The 15423-nt window shown below is 39.8% G+C and overlaps 1 protein-coding gene across 2 annotated transcripts in view; it reads right to left on the bottom strand.

Moving 5' to 3' along the window:
- The window catches only part of atp2a2a (ATPase sarcoplasmic/endoplasmic reticulum Ca2+ transporting 2a), a 32362-nt gene that overhangs the window by 3461 nt on the left and 13478 nt on the right, over window positions 1-15423 (bottom strand). For both annotated transcript variants that reach the window (XM_046870763.1, XM_046870762.1), the window contains exons 6-19: window positions 10002-10082; window positions 9713-9798; window positions 9006-9470; window positions 6719-6807; window positions 6510-6612; window positions 6008-6139; window positions 5780-5899; window positions 5385-5603; window positions 4844-5179; window positions 4364-4584; window positions 3821-4023; window positions 3197-3282; window positions 2913-3046; window positions 1926-2043 (exon numbers count right to left, since the gene is read on the bottom strand). In XM_046870763.1, the coding sequence (XP_046726719.1) occupies window positions 1926-2043; window positions 2913-3046; window positions 3197-3282; window positions 3821-4023; window positions 4364-4584; window positions 4844-5179; window positions 5385-5603; window positions 5780-5899; window positions 6008-6139; window positions 6510-6612; window positions 6719-6807; window positions 9006-9470; window positions 9713-9798; window positions 10002-10082 (2393 nt within the window). The remainder of the gene's footprint in view (window positions 1-1925; window positions 2044-2912; window positions 3047-3196; window positions 3283-3820; window positions 4024-4363; window positions 4585-4843; window positions 5180-5384; window positions 5604-5779; window positions 5900-6007; window positions 6140-6509; window positions 6613-6718; window positions 6808-9005; window positions 9471-9712; window positions 9799-10001; window positions 10083-15423) is intronic.

Raw genomic sequence — 15423 nt, 5'->3', positions numbered from 1 at the left:
TACAGCATTAATGATGTATTATAGGCTAAACCAGGAGAGATAACATTTTTAGATAAACAATTAATGTGACTCAGTGGTAACAATGATGCTACTGTTTAATGCATTAATGATACATTTATATCTTAAAAAAAAATTATAATTCACACTTTGTCAGTTTTTCTTTTAAGCCAAGTCATCAATTGCAAGAAAGGGCAAGTAAAATGAATGTAAATCTGTAAATATATTTTTAAAAAGTTTATAAAAAAAACTCTCCTTTGATCATAAATCTCAAACCCTGTATCTAGTCTCAAGATAACATCTCAAGCCCTATAGCTAATCTCAAGATAACATCTCAAGCCCTGCAGCTAATCTCAAGATAATGCCTCCAGCCCTGTATCTAGTCTCAATATAACATCTCAAGCCCTGCAGCTAATCTCAAGATAATGTCTCAAGACCTATAGCTAATCTCAAGATAATGTCTCAAACCCTATAGCTAATCTCAAAATAACATCTCAAGCCCTGTAGCTAATCTCAAGATAATGTCTCAAACCCTGTATCTAGTCTCAATATAACATCTCAATACCTGTAGCTAATCTCAAGATAACATTTCAAGCCCTGCAGCTAATCTCAAGATAACATCTCAAACCCTGTAGCTAATCTCAAGATAACATCTCAAGACCTGCAGCTAATCTCAAGATAATGTCTCAAACCCTGTATCTAGTCTCAAGATAACATCTCAAGTCCTGTATCTAGTCTCAAACTAATGCCTCAAGCCCTGTAGCTAATCTCAAGATAATGCCTCAAGCCCTATAGGCTCTCAAACCCTGTAGCTAGTTTGATGAACTGCCTCTAGCTTAACAATTTACAACATAAATACATGCCATTTTATAAACCACAACAGGACCGAGTACTCTAGAAATGGTTCATGTTTTAAGAAGTACAGTTGATGAATTGCGCCAGTTTGTTCCATGTGTTGATTGGCTCTGCTACAGTAAATATAAATATATTTATTTTACGATGTGTTTATGTGTTGCGATGAAATACTCTGCTTGTTTGAATCTGGATCACAGTCCGCTAGTTAATGACTCATGCCATAGTGGTTCATTTTAGCACAACTGGCAACTATGAGGTGGATGTTAACCTGCTAAACCCTTTTCCTGCCTGCGTGACCCTGATTTTCCAGTGTGTGTGTTCGATGTAATGTCAAACACAGATCTTTTAATACCTGACTAAATTTTAAAATACGCAAATACACTATTTGGACAGACGTATTTGGACACCTGACTTTAATGTTTTTTGAACATCCTATGAAGGAAACAGCTAGTTCTTATTAGCTATTATAATAACCTCTACCCTATACATGTCTGGGTAAATGTTCCACTAGATTTTGGAGTGTGCTTGTGGAGATTTGTGCTCATTCAGCCACAAGGGTGGGAGTTTGTAAAATCAAGAACTGATGTAAGTAAAGTGAGGAGGCCTGAGGTGCATTCAGCATTCCAATTCATCCCAAAGGTGTTTAATAAGGGAGAACAGAGCTCTATACCAGGTCACTGAAAAACCCACACTGAACCATGTAAACTATATTTTTATGAAATGTGCACAATGGTATTGCCATGCAGGAACAATTCTACACATCCAAAGACCTTCTATACAGTTGTGTGCTTCCAACATTGTGGTAACAGTTTGGGGAGGAAACATATACTGGATGACATTGAAAAATTCAGGTGTCCCAATACTTTTGTCCATATATTGTATATTGTAAAAAATAATGGAGTGTGAGGTGGATATTAAAATTTTTGGCCTTCAAGTTAAATGAAGAAAACATACCAAACTCTAAGAGCTTTATATAATAATGAAAGAAAACAAACTCAGATCATCTGAAACCCTATTCTCAGGTCCAGCTAGACTAAAAATTCCCGGCTCTTTCAGTCCTCTGTCATTCTTACCGGCAGCGGCTCGACGTAGAGAATGAGGAAGTGCAAGGACATGGAGAGGCAAATAGCTCCCAGCAGCCACACGTTTTCCCACGGAGGCATGCGCAGCAGAGACTGGTTTTCTGACAGACTGGGCAAAAATGAAAGGAGAGTCAGAGATTTTTTACAGGGATTGAAGAAGAAAACACGCTGTTATATTTGTCGTAACAAAAGAGCCCACAGTAAGGAGACAGTAAGGAGAACATGATGATTCAGTCTGTGCTGTTGCTCAGTAAATAAAGCCACACAAGCTTGAGGGTTGTACATCACATCCAGAAATGAATATAGTTCACTATAGAACATGACATTTTTGCCTTCAGTTTTTCATCCTTCACTGACAAATACACCAAGTAATGATTTCTAATGAATCTCCCAAACACTTTCATTAATAATCTTTATTACAGTGCAGTGATATTTGCTGCCTTCTCTGTTCCCTGAGTGCTTCTTTGTGGATCTGCTGTGGATTTTTTTTTTTTTATAAAGAAGCAAATGTTATTTCTGCTTTTTAGAAAGCTTTAAAGTATTGTTATCAGTTGTGGAGGTTTTCTAATGAACATGTTTAGGGATGGTTTTTTGCAAGGTTTATTTTTCTGCTTCAAAACAAAATCTTGTAACTGTCAAAATAAAATCGTTCGATTCACAATAATATTGTTAGAAATCAACAGCAAGCAGAACGAGAGATAAAGGTTTTCTTTGGTTTGGGCTCTAATGCCATATTTTCAAGTATTAATATTTGTTTTATCGATTCCTTTTAGTTTGAAAGTGACCTGTTAAACTGTTTTTCTATCAATCATTGATTGGTGCTTTCAATATTTTTTCTCACACCCCTAAAATCTTAATTCTTGTTGGTACTCAGCCAGGTTTTACCATCCCAGAACTGTCCCTCTTGGAAAACTTGGAAAAGTGCAAAAAGAACTGGTTAAAATTAGACGATACTTTGTCCTGAACAAAGAGACAAACCTATTGAGAGCGTTGCACATCTCGATGGTGACGAGAACGGACAACGCCATGGTCATGGGGTATGGCGATTCAAACACGTGACACTCCAGGTCGTAAAAGTCAGGGTGGTCAGGAGAACATTGCAGGAAGTGGCTCTGCGAGGAACACAGACACACAGACAGGAAATGGTTAAATGGCAGTTAAAAATCTAATAAAGTTAAAACATTTACACTTGAACAAATGACTTGTTATAGTTAACAGCTCCACATCCCACGTGCGGCCCGGAAGCCTGACTGAACACTCACCAGCTGGTAAAGGGTGATTTGAGGGCCGTCATCAGCCAAAATGAACCACCAGGCTGCAGCTCCCACTGTAGCAGCTCCCACATAGCCTACGAGACAGAGCACAGACACACTGCAATTACCACCTACAGCTCAATACCTCACAATTTCTCAAACCCACTCCTGAGGGACCTCCACACTGCAGGGTTTAGAGTTACAGATCAGAGTTGCAAGACTGTAATACAATGGAAACAGAAAACTGTACAAATGCAGACCTGCCAACCCCAAAGTACAATTTCTCAAAAAACAGTACATTTTACTTTCACCTATGTAGAATCTTTAAAATCCTTCCACATGGCCAGAATTGTTTTTACTGATGGACTACAGCTTCTCAGGACAGCAAGAAAGCATTTTTCATTTAATGCGTTGACTCAGTTCATTTCAACGGCACTAGTTTTATCACTGTTTTAATCATTTTAATATTTTTTTATTAGGAATAAAAAAATATAAAATAGGTAAAATTTTATCAGCAGTGGTCAGGGCAGCAGATTAAATCAAAGCATCTTCTGACAGACAGGAAGAACGCCATCTGATTGCACTTGCCCTGAGATAGTCAGCAACTTTCAGTTAAGAATCATATTTACTCACAGCCAATGGCGAGATATCTAAAGAAGAGCCATCCAGAAATCAGGGGCTCCTTGGCACTGCGAGGTTGTTTATTCATAATGTCCAGGTCAGGGGGGTTGAAGCCAAGTGCAGTGGCTGGCAAGCCATCTGTAACCAGGTTTACCCACAGCAGCTGTACTGGGATCAGAGCCTCGGGGAAACCCAGCGCTGCAGTCAAAAATATACTACAGAGAAAGAAAAAAAAACACCATTATACTTTGCACACATAAACCCAGAGAACTGAGAGTTATAGGGCAATGTCCCTTTTTATCAACAATGCAAAGGACTAGTTGAGACAGTTTACATTAATAATACAGTGATCAGCAGTCACAAATAAATAAAAATAAACACAAGAATTGAATGGAAAATAATTGGGACTTCCAGGAGTGATTAGTTTGAGTCAACCCACAAATATGTACACAAGATAATGGCCTTCTATAAAAATAGATGGTTTTTTTCTATTTTGATACGTTATGTTTTCAGTTTTCTGACTTACAAATAAAAAAAAAATCTCATTTAACTTACCAGACGACCTCCCCAACGTTGGAGGAGATGAGGTAGCGGATAAACTGCTTCATGTTGTTGTAAATGGCTCGACCTTCTTCAACAGCGGCTACGATGGTGGAGAAGTTGTCGTCAGCGAGGACCATTTCTGAGGCTGTCTTGGCCACAGCAGTGCCAGAGCCCATGGCGATGCCGATCTCTGCCTTCTTCAGGGCAGGGGCATCATTCACCCCATCTCCCGTCTGTACAGCAATCAATAATGAACAATTATAACTTGTACAATAGTTCTAATTAAGAATTAATCAATAAATAATATTTGTAATTACTCCACTGTTCATTCATTGCACGCATCATAATTGAGATTATAAATAAATGGCAACAATGTTATTATAATTCCTAGGAACTGGATTATTGATTATCCAGACTAATTCTATCAAACCTTACAAATCTACAACATTCTACATCGGAGTAATTGTAGCGTTTTGGTTTTAATGTCTTTACCATTGCAGTGATCTCATCGAAGCCCTGAAGGAACTCCACAATCTTGGACTTGTGAGAGGGCTCGACTCGGGCGAAGCAGCGAGCAGCCATGACGGCTTCGCGCTGCGATTGGAGCGAAAGATCATCAAACTCACGCCCTGTGAAAGCCATTTTGTTTACGTCGTCCTCCTCGGAGAAGATGCCGATGCGCCTGCAGATGGCTACGGCCGTGCCTTTGTTATCACCCGTGATCATGATGACCCGGATACCGGCCTGACGACACAGCTTGATGGAGGCAGCCACTTCGGTCCTGGGAGGATCCAGCATGCCCACGCAGCCCACAAACGTCAGGTCAGACTGCACACAGCAGAACAGGAAAGGAACTTAGCAATGCTACAATGAAAACACTATTAAAGACATCCTGTAAAAAAATTTTAAAAAGGGTTTTCCGGCCCAGAAAATATTGCAAACCATTACTATTTTTGTAATTCTTTGAATATTATAAGTCTGGAAACACCTGTACAAGCTGCACTTTTAATTACACGTTCAATCATGCAAATACCTCATACTCAGCAAAGCGTGCCGTGTCAGTCAGAACCATCTCATCCTTCCTGAGCGGGGTGTCCCGGGTGGCCAGTGCCAAGCAGCGCAGCGTGTCTCGTCCAGTGCCATACTCCCGGATCACAGACATGATCTTATCCTTAATGCCCAGGGTCATGGGCACACGGTTGGCCCCCACACGTACATATGAACACCTGTCAATCACTCCCTCTGGGGCTCCCTGCAAACAGGGATTTAGCATTAAATCCCCTTTAACTGTTGATATATGTGACTGGTTATGAAATAAAAGCTTTCGTCTGACTACTTCTCTAAAATATAATAAATATAATAAAAATATAATAACTCTCTCCTCTAAAAGCTGTTTTTTTAAATCTGGCATGGTTCATATCGATTCACCTTAACAAACATCTTGCTGGTGGTGGATTTGCCCTTGCTGGGGGTGCAGTACACAGACATTGACTTTCTATCCCGAGAAAATTCCAGCGTAAACTCCTTGTTCATTAGTTGCTTGATCACCTGTGAAACACATACACACACAAATTATGTCACTTAGTTTAACACGTCTTAAACCTGTCCAACAATGTGGTGTCTATCATTGATTAAATTTTAACTGCGGATATTTACACAGTTGCAGGCATTGGCTCTCTCGATCTTAGAGAGGTTCCTGACGTCCGTATCAAACACGTTCATCTTCTCCACCAGGCAGGTCAGAGCAGTCTCTGTGGCCTCTCCCACCTTCTCATACACACCTTTTGCCTGATGACACACATGATTTTTTTTTAGCTTTACACACAAATTTAAATCTCTGGTTGGTTGATTACATAATGTAAAAAATGCTATTAAATGCAAACTAAAGAGCGATCTGCTATTTTTTCTTTACCTTCCTTCCTAACCGACTACAGTGAAAGTTATCATGCTATAATATGATTCCAAATATCAGAGCTAAACAGCTGTGCTCCAGATGCTGGTGTAGCTTGCTTTCTGGGCCAGAAATATTTAATCAAGTAACATTTTTAAACATTACAAACTGCACCTTTAATAGAAAAACAAATATGTTGAAGTTTCCTCTGAACTGTAATTATTAGTGTGTGGTATTAGGTTTACATAAACGTGTGTATGGTGCTACCTCGTTGAAGTCCAGCGAGGAGTCATTACACAGAGCACAGATAGTAGCCATCTCCACAAGACCATCATAGCCAGAGCACTTCACCGGTCGGTTATCCAGATATCTGCGAAGACACATGGCAGCATGAGCTTTATAACAGTTTACAAGCAGAATATAAAATGAACGTTTAAAAAAATGTGAACTGAGTAGTGTGATACTGAGACACTCACACTTCTCCTTCAGGTGCGTACGTTGATCCAGAGATGGTGAACTCGGACAGAGAGCAGCTCTCACTTTCTGCTTTGTCCAAGATAAACATCTAGAAAGCAAAGGCTTGTTAAAGCTTGTTTAAATCTTTGAAACACTTCACACTTTGAGGGTGTCAGAAAGGTTCAGTTTAATGGGTATTTCAGAAACTGGTGATCTCCAGGAATGTTCTCACACAACAGTCTCCAATGGTTACAAACATGTGTAAGATGATGTGATTTAAAAAAAAAAAACACCACCCAGTGAGCAACAGTTCTGCAGGCAGAAACACCTTATTTATGAGAAAGGTAGGATATGTGAATGGCCAGACTTGACATGAGCTGACAGTAAGGCTAGCGTAATCGAATACGCACTCTTTACAAAAATGGTGAGCAGAAAAGCAACCTTAGAATGCACAACATGCTGAGAAACTCGAGCTGGACGCACAACAGCAGCGGAATACTGATGTGCACAAATTCTTTCTGTATTCACATCTTTATATTGTAACCACTGATTGTTATAAAGCTGCTTTTATTCAATCTGTAATGTAGGGTGCAATAAAACATATTCTAATCAATTCTTTCTTTACCGTTTTTTTTCTTCATAAAAGGAAGTGATGCATTTTCATCCCATTCACACTGCCTTTTAGATGATATCTCTCCAAACTCTTGAAAGCCCAGCTGCCCTCTTTCACACAGCTTTCAATATCATGGTGTGTTTAATTAGGGCACACACTGCACATGTCTTCTAACTAAGAGGTTCATTTTTCTGGGAAATAGTCCCATGCTGATTTCATGACACAAGTTCAGAAAACTGGCCTCAAAGCTTATTTAAAATTTTTTTGGTTAATTTGGTAGACTGTAGTGATAGGGAGGAAATCTAGTCAATCAATAGAGTGAGGTTCAAATAGTGAATTTAAGGCATTCAGGGATGTTCTGGGTAAACTACAGTAATCACAGCCTCTTTTTATATACAAATACATAATTTGATATGCAAATCAGGCTTCCTGATTTGGAATCAAACCATTCCTAAGGCCCATCATAGTGTATGCCGATCTGCAACTCAGTCGAAAAAATGCTGCTCTTCCTGCCACTGCTGTCTTTCTAACAGTTCTAGGAGTTGCAGCCTCGCTGTCCAAGTGTTCTATTAGTCTCTACATTCCTTCTATGGATCTGAGACTTGTACTTTTGCCAACCTCCATCTTCACAGGAAGCAGAGCAGAGCTTCTGGGCCAGAGAGTGGGAGAACACCAAACAGAGCTGCAGGATGTATACTCACTGAGAGTGCAGATCTCTAACTGCTAATGCTAGAAGAAGACAGGAAGTGTCTATGTGGTCCTGTGTGTAGGTCTGCTTAGTTTGTTTTGTGTTATCTTGTATAACTTAGTGTTGTCTTATGTATTGGTTAGAAAGTGCTGAAATCACATCTATAGTAGCAGCCCTCATAGGAGCACCAGCTGTAATTTGAATCGTGCTTTATTTTAAATTGCTATACATCATTATCTATCTATCTATCTATCTATCTATCTATCTATCTATCTATCTATCTATCTATCTATCTATCTATCTATCTATATACAGTATATTTATATATATATTTAATCATAATTCTTTGGCTGGAGCTCCTGGAGCGAAGGTTGAGAGCCATGCTCAAGGGCCCCAAAAGTGGCAGCTTGGCAATCCCAAGGCTTGAACCCCTGACCTATTGATCGGTACCCCAGAGACTTAACCACTGAGCTCCTACTTCCCCAATAATCAATATTTAAGTATAATTGATTTCTTAATTTATCCAAATAATTAAATTAATTTCTTCATTCATACATTCATTCATTCTGAACCGAAACTTAACCGTGAACATAAACAGACTGTTAATAATGTTAGTAATTTCTAATATGGTAAAGGTTTCTGTAAGGAGACAGATAAACAAGCCTCCAAGATCAGTGCTTTGTAACAGTCAGTGGTAAATCTGTAACTGTATGCTTTTCTTAAAATATTTAGAACTGAAGGAATGTGTGTTTTCCTCAAAAACAACAAGCTGTTTTTTCCCTTTTATATTCAAGCGGCTTATGAGGGAATTACTTTTTATACCTGCACATAAGTCATAATCGATTTTCAAACAATTAAATGTGTCTATTAATGGATGAAAAATATGATGTGCTATTGTATAATCAATGAAAATAATTAGTTGTTACCAAATTGCTGTGGTATAAGAAGAATAAAACACTTTGGAATAACACACAGTTACAATCAGTGCATTGCCACATATACTCACCCTGCACACAGACATCTGGTTGGTGGTCAGGGTTCCAGTCTTATCAGAGCAGATGACTGACGTGCACCCGAGTGTCTCCACAGAGGGCAGGGAGCGCACAATGGCGTTTTTCTTTGCCATGCGGCGTGTACCAAGTGCCAGGCAGGTAGTGATAACAGCGGGCAGACCCTCAGGAATTGCAGCCACGGCCAAAGCCACAGCGATTTTGAAGTAGTATATGGCGCCGCGAATCCACGAGCCTCCGTGTACCGGGTCATTAAAGTGGCCGATGTTGATGATCCACACAGCAATGCAGATGAGCGAGATGACTTTGGAGAGCTGCTCGCCAAACTCGTCCAGCTTCTGCTGCAGCGGCGTCCTCTCCTGCTCCGTGGATGCCATCTCGTCACGGATCTTTCCGATCTCGGTGTTCACACCTGTCGCCACTACCACGCCCACGGCTTTGCCTGATGAAATGTTAGTCCCCTGCATGAAAAATAGTAAAACCAGTTACACTTAAACACATTTCTGAAGAGTTTCAATAATCACAGGATGATTTCCTCCTTGCTGCTTTCTGTTTTTGACTCCAGAAAGGCCAGTCAAGAAGCTATGGCTTTTCTTTTTTTTTTTTCTGTATCACCATTTAACAAAAGTAATACAAAGAGGTGACAGGGCGGCGCTGATAACTAGCTAAAAGGTCAGCATAGCCGCTGTGTGATGGCACTCACAGAGAACAGCATGTTCTTCTTGTCCTGATTGACAGCTCGAAGGTCGGGAACAGGGTCAGTGTGTTTAATGACAGAAACGGACTCGCCTGTACACACAGACAGAAAAAGATAGAATGTGTCGGTATGTATATAGATAAAAATTTAACAATAATAATTCTAATTATATGTGCACACACTGTATATACTTAATAACTACATGTTCGCAACCATGCTAATCATGTCCATGCCATTCCAACCGCTCTGACTGTAATAATGAGTGTTCATCAAAGTATATTTAGATGTTTGTTACCCGTGAGGATGGACTGGTCCACTCTCAGCGTGGTGGACTTGATGGAACAGATACGGATGTCTGCGGGCACTTTGTCTCCCACTGGACAGATGCAAAATAGAAGAGACGGACAAATTAGGGCGGATTTTCGCACGTGTGGGTGTGTGTGTTTGTGTATTTGTGACAATACTTTAAAGTTCATACCAGCCTTACGGTCTAAACAGATTAGTTTAAATACTTGTTAAAGTAGGACAAAGAGGTCAGATTGTAGTTTTTACTGTTTGCATTTTGTGCATTTTATGGTGGAATTGTTTAAAATGTAACACAAATGAAACACCTTTATTAAAAAAACACTGAAATAAAAAAACACTACAATAAAATAAAAAAAAATAAAAAAGAAAAAGGTTGTTTTGGTGGTAGCTAAAAAAATATAAAACAAAAAAACAGAAAACCAAGACCACTGTCTCCCTTTTTGAGCAGTAAAGTGATTTTTTGTTTTTTTTGTTAATTTTTTAGTTTACCCTAATGTCATATTGATCTTATTGGATCTTGTTGGAGCTTATTCAGATATTCATATTGCTCTACCCAGCCTTCCAATGAAATGTGCAAACAGCAAACCATATGCTGTTCAGTCCAACATGTGCTTCATTTTTAAAATTCAAACGCACTAATTGTATGTTGTGTAATGACACCAAGATACAAATGCTGTCTCAGTTACGTTCACATTTCTAAGGTAAGCATACATTTTTCTTCATTACATTAGACACATAACTGTTTTGTCCCTGTTACAGTACATGAAGTATCCACATTTGTTTCCTTCCTCAAAAACTTAAATCCCCACTCAAAAGTTAAACCTTGTGCAAGATAAAAAGTCCAACGTACCAACGTCAATTCCTCACAGACAATAACACAACCAATCTGATATTCTCAGGAGATTTTGTTTTTCATTGCTTTCCTCCAGATGGAGTGGGGTCTGAACATCCTGCATCACTTGACCTTAAGAAGAAGCCATAACCTTTGGAAGTGATTACATCAGAGATGACAAATTGTAAGCACTACAGGCAGTATTTGAAGTCAAGCAGATGCTTAACCAGCTTCTGAATAACGAGAACTTTCCCTGCTTAAATCCTCACATAACTTTGGACATACATAACAAATATAATATTTACTGACTAATTTTGTTGTGTTCAAAATGTAGGCATATCAAATCCATGTAAAAAGATGGATTTTCTACACGTTTTTTTTCTAAGCCCAAGCATCGTAATTCATGTGGGAACTGCCCCTTTATGCGTGAATTATTGCTCTAATGTCCATCAGTCACAATAAAGTAAAGACAAGATCCAAAATAAAGATACACCCGGAAAAGTTTCCCTTTTCCAGACAAAAAAAAATCCCTCGGTCGCATCATCTCACGCGCATTCCACGTGCCCTTGAGCGAAGGGAGAGAAGAAAATAGCATGGGAGCAACAATGCACCGGGCCAAACATGGGAAAACTATTTTGATCTGTTCCCTGATGCACCACTGATCAGGTTTAAATGTGGAACACACAAGAACAGCTGCCCGCAACAGGAAGAGCTGCAAGAGGTCAGAGCATTTGGCTGTCAATCAAATAAACTGGAACTGGAAGCTGGAACACTCTGTGATCCCAAAACTTTTTGCATTTTTATAGAGGAAAAGATGAAAACCCAGACAATGTGTGTAATTCAGCAACAAAACAGTCTCTAGGCTTCAACTGCATTGTCCTATTGAAGGACATTCAGCCAAACACATAAATTATGAGATGCTGCTGACCTCTGCACCAACCTGTTTACTGCTTAACGTTATATCAATCAGCACCATTCCATCAAGGCAAGTGCTGAATACTGTGATGTGACAAATGATAGACAACAACAATGGCTGCCTTGCGACCTTGCCACCGGCCAGAAAGTAGGTGAGTGAAACCTGATTTCAGTGTAGCGGATTTACACACGACCTGCGTTACGTATCGGCCCGGAGATGCATGGGTGAGGGCAGGGCACACCAGTCTGGCAGCGCTCTTCCCAGAAGGACTTAATGCTGCTCAGGCACTTGTTTCAGCCTGCTAAATGAGGAACAATGTACTGAATGAAGGGTGCCACACTTAACTGAAGGTCAGCCGGCATTGTTTGCAGGTAAAGTCATTCCATTTCGGCGGGCAAATAAGAGGTCAAATGGACACCGGCGTTTCTGAGGGGGTTTAAATGAATCTGGCAACATGTTCAACAGCTTTGTTTGTTTGTAAGCTTGAACATGAAAGACAAGAATTTTGAAAAAAGCTTAAACAAAAGACTTGTTATAAGGCACACACATCATCACGGTGGACAATTCAGCCAACAGCTACAGCAGTGTTCATTTAATTACACTATTTCAAAAGACCCTGAATGTTTTATAACCAACTCATGCATGCTGTTTTTTTTCCTTAACATTATGAGTGTCAGTCAGCAACCTCAGGGCTCTATTTACATAAAATATATTGGATTTTTCTAGGAAAAATAACCTAGTTTACACAGGGTTTTTATATAACCGGAGACAGATTATTCAAATTGTAATGCATTTGTAAATCCGAAAATGACTTTAAAACATTTCAAACAAAACTGTTCAACACATAGGTCTGTGACAGATTTTCTGTCAGTCTGTTTACACCTTATTATACAAAAAGCAACGCAGCTTGGGTTACAGGATTTTATACCATCTGGCAAACATCTGTCAACTGTTCGATTATTATTTACGTGCATCACTATTGACAATCAAATGTTATTCTGTGGAGATTTACACCCGGAGCAGGTTCTAAAATGAACGATGTGAGAGCAGCGCTGTAGCATGACTACTGGTGGAAAGATATCACATATCCATGTACTGTTTTATATTATGGCTGTAGTCTACAGATTACTTTCCTTTTTTTCTCCTTGTTGTATTATTATTATGATTAAGGGGGACTAAGGGGAGTGATAGTTTAGTGGTTAAGACGCTGGGTTACCGATCGGAAGGTCGGGGGTTCAAGCCCAGGTATCGCCAAGCTGCCACCCTTAACCCCCTGTGCTCTAGGGGCGCTGTATATCGTGGCCGACCCTGTGCTCTGAGCAAGCTGGAATATGCGAAGAACGAATTTCTCTGTGCTGTAATGTATATGTGACAAATAAAGGCTATTTTATTCTAAACATGACTGAATTAACTATAGCTTATAGTCCATGTTTTTTTAATCAAGATCTTGCTTTTCATAAGTAATTTTTCAGAGTCTACTGTAGAAGCTTCAGCTTGGCACAGTTATTTGCAGAGTGGCCTGCAGGTACAGGCTTGTCCTTCTCTCCTCTCTGCTTGTTGTTTAGCTAGTTGTCCGCCCTCTCCACTTATATATCCGCCTCCTCTCGGCTTGACTGGGCAGTTTGAGAGCGTTGCGCCCTCTAGAACACCTACACAGGACACGCTGCATACCCAGAACCAGCATAATACTAAACACATGAGTCACAGGCAGGTGTTGAAGTGGAGAAAAAAAAAGCCAAACAAATCCATTGCTCCTGCCACACAAATCAATCGCATACACGATAACGTCAAAACATAGGCGATGGGACGAAACGCGATTAGACGCCGACGATAAGCTGCACTTCTGCTTTCAGTAAACAGCTGCATGAATCTCTTGAAGTGGCCTCATTTATACAGTGAAAGTGAACACTGATGTTAAATAAGCATGAATGCCACCACCTGAAGTGCTCTGAGTGGGAACCAAGGCTTGAAGTTGCTGTAGAACAAACTGTAGTGACAAAGTACCTACAGCAGTAAAGCTTATAAAACACATGGGCGTAGGTGAAATGTGGCCAGTGCCAACGAGAAGGATTATCAACAAGGATAATGGCGTGTAGGAAAAACTAATTTTAGTGATCTAGGACAGAGTGAGTTATTCTGATGAGCAAACATTGATCAAACTTTTTATTACAATATTTCTTAGTTCTGTATTGTCTTATGGAATTCTGTATTGTGAAGCATTTCGGTCCTAGAGAAGAATTGGTTTGTTTTTGCACCAGGTGTATATGGCTAAAATGACTATTAAGCCAATTGGCTTGACTCGACATTATTTGGAACAAGAGTATTTAGGTTTGTTATTAGCTACTGTGGTTAAAAGATTCACAAAAAAAGTTTGTGGACACCTGACCACAAGATTCATGTGTACATCTCATTCCACATGTAGTTTCAGGTTTGCTCTTATCTTCACTCTTCTGGGAAGATGTTCACTAGATTTTAGAGTGTACTTGTGGAGATTTGTGCTCATCAAACCACCAGGATGTTAGTAAAATCAGCTACTAATGTAGATGAGTTGAGGAGGCCTGGGAGGCATTCAGCAGTTCAATTCAACACAAAGATTATTAGTAGGATTGAAGTCAGATCTCTATAACAGGCTACTCAAGATCTTCCACTCCAATCCATGTAATCCATGGAGCTTGCTTTGTCCACAGGGAATTGTTATGTTGGAATAGGTTCGGGTTTGCTACTTTCCAAACTATGTCAAATGTATACTGCTAAAATATTGTAATCTCTGAGCAGACTTTTGCAACATTTCTTCCTGAACTCACCCCAGGGCAGATTATGTTTAAATATGTTATGTGTAAAATTTGTTTAAAAAGAATACTTGGGTTGCATATAATACTGATATACTGATACAGTTTTTACTTCTTTCTATGGTGCTTGGTTATGACACTTCGTTCATTGGTTTACTTCATGACATATGTTACATAAAGCTGCCCTGTAAAATTGAAAGTAAAAAAAAAAGTTCTATATATACATACTGAGGTGAGAGCTGCGCTGTTATCATAGCTCCGATTTACTGCTTTCATTACTTCCCTAGAGAAATCCATACCATCCCACAGAGTGCATCTTAGCAAAACATCTAAACACTCAACAGAGTCATGTTCCTACCCGCTGAAACTAATCCAGTAAATCTGACAGATTAGAATCAAAAGAACAGAAGAAGACATGTGCTGCTTAGATACTTGTTCTCACGCTTGTTAGCAACAGTAAAGTGTGCACTAGGCATCTGTTCCCTTCAAGTCAGGAATAAACACCTAGGGTACACTCATTCCAATGCAGATATTTGGGGTTCCTTGCTGACAGCGTGAGGGCACAATACACCTGACATCAGCCCTGCTCTTCTTCACGAGCCTCCTCAATGATGGGAGATGATTGCTAGCTCTGGGGCAATTGTGCATGCCGGCTGGTGTGTATGGAATCCCAGCACTCTTGAGGACGGTAGGATTGAGCTCATTGGCCTGCCTGGGACAGGAGGAGGAGCAAGAGGAGGTAACTTATGAGCGCTTCCTTTTACGGTCATCTTTCTGAGCGCCAACAATAGGAGCAGAACTCAGTGCAGTTATCAATCACAGGCTACAATGTGCATCCCACCAGGCTTGATGTGAGGAGGAGTTCCTCTTAGTC

The sequence above is a fragment of the Silurus meridionalis genome, chromosome 17, assembly GCF_014805685.1.
Source record: "Silurus meridionalis isolate SWU-2019-XX chromosome 17, ASM1480568v1, whole genome shotgun sequence".
In the NCBI taxonomy this organism is placed as follows: domain Eukaryota; kingdom Metazoa; phylum Chordata; class Actinopteri; order Siluriformes; family Siluridae; genus Silurus; species Silurus meridionalis.
This window is presented reverse-complemented; position numbering and strand designations above follow the sequence as displayed.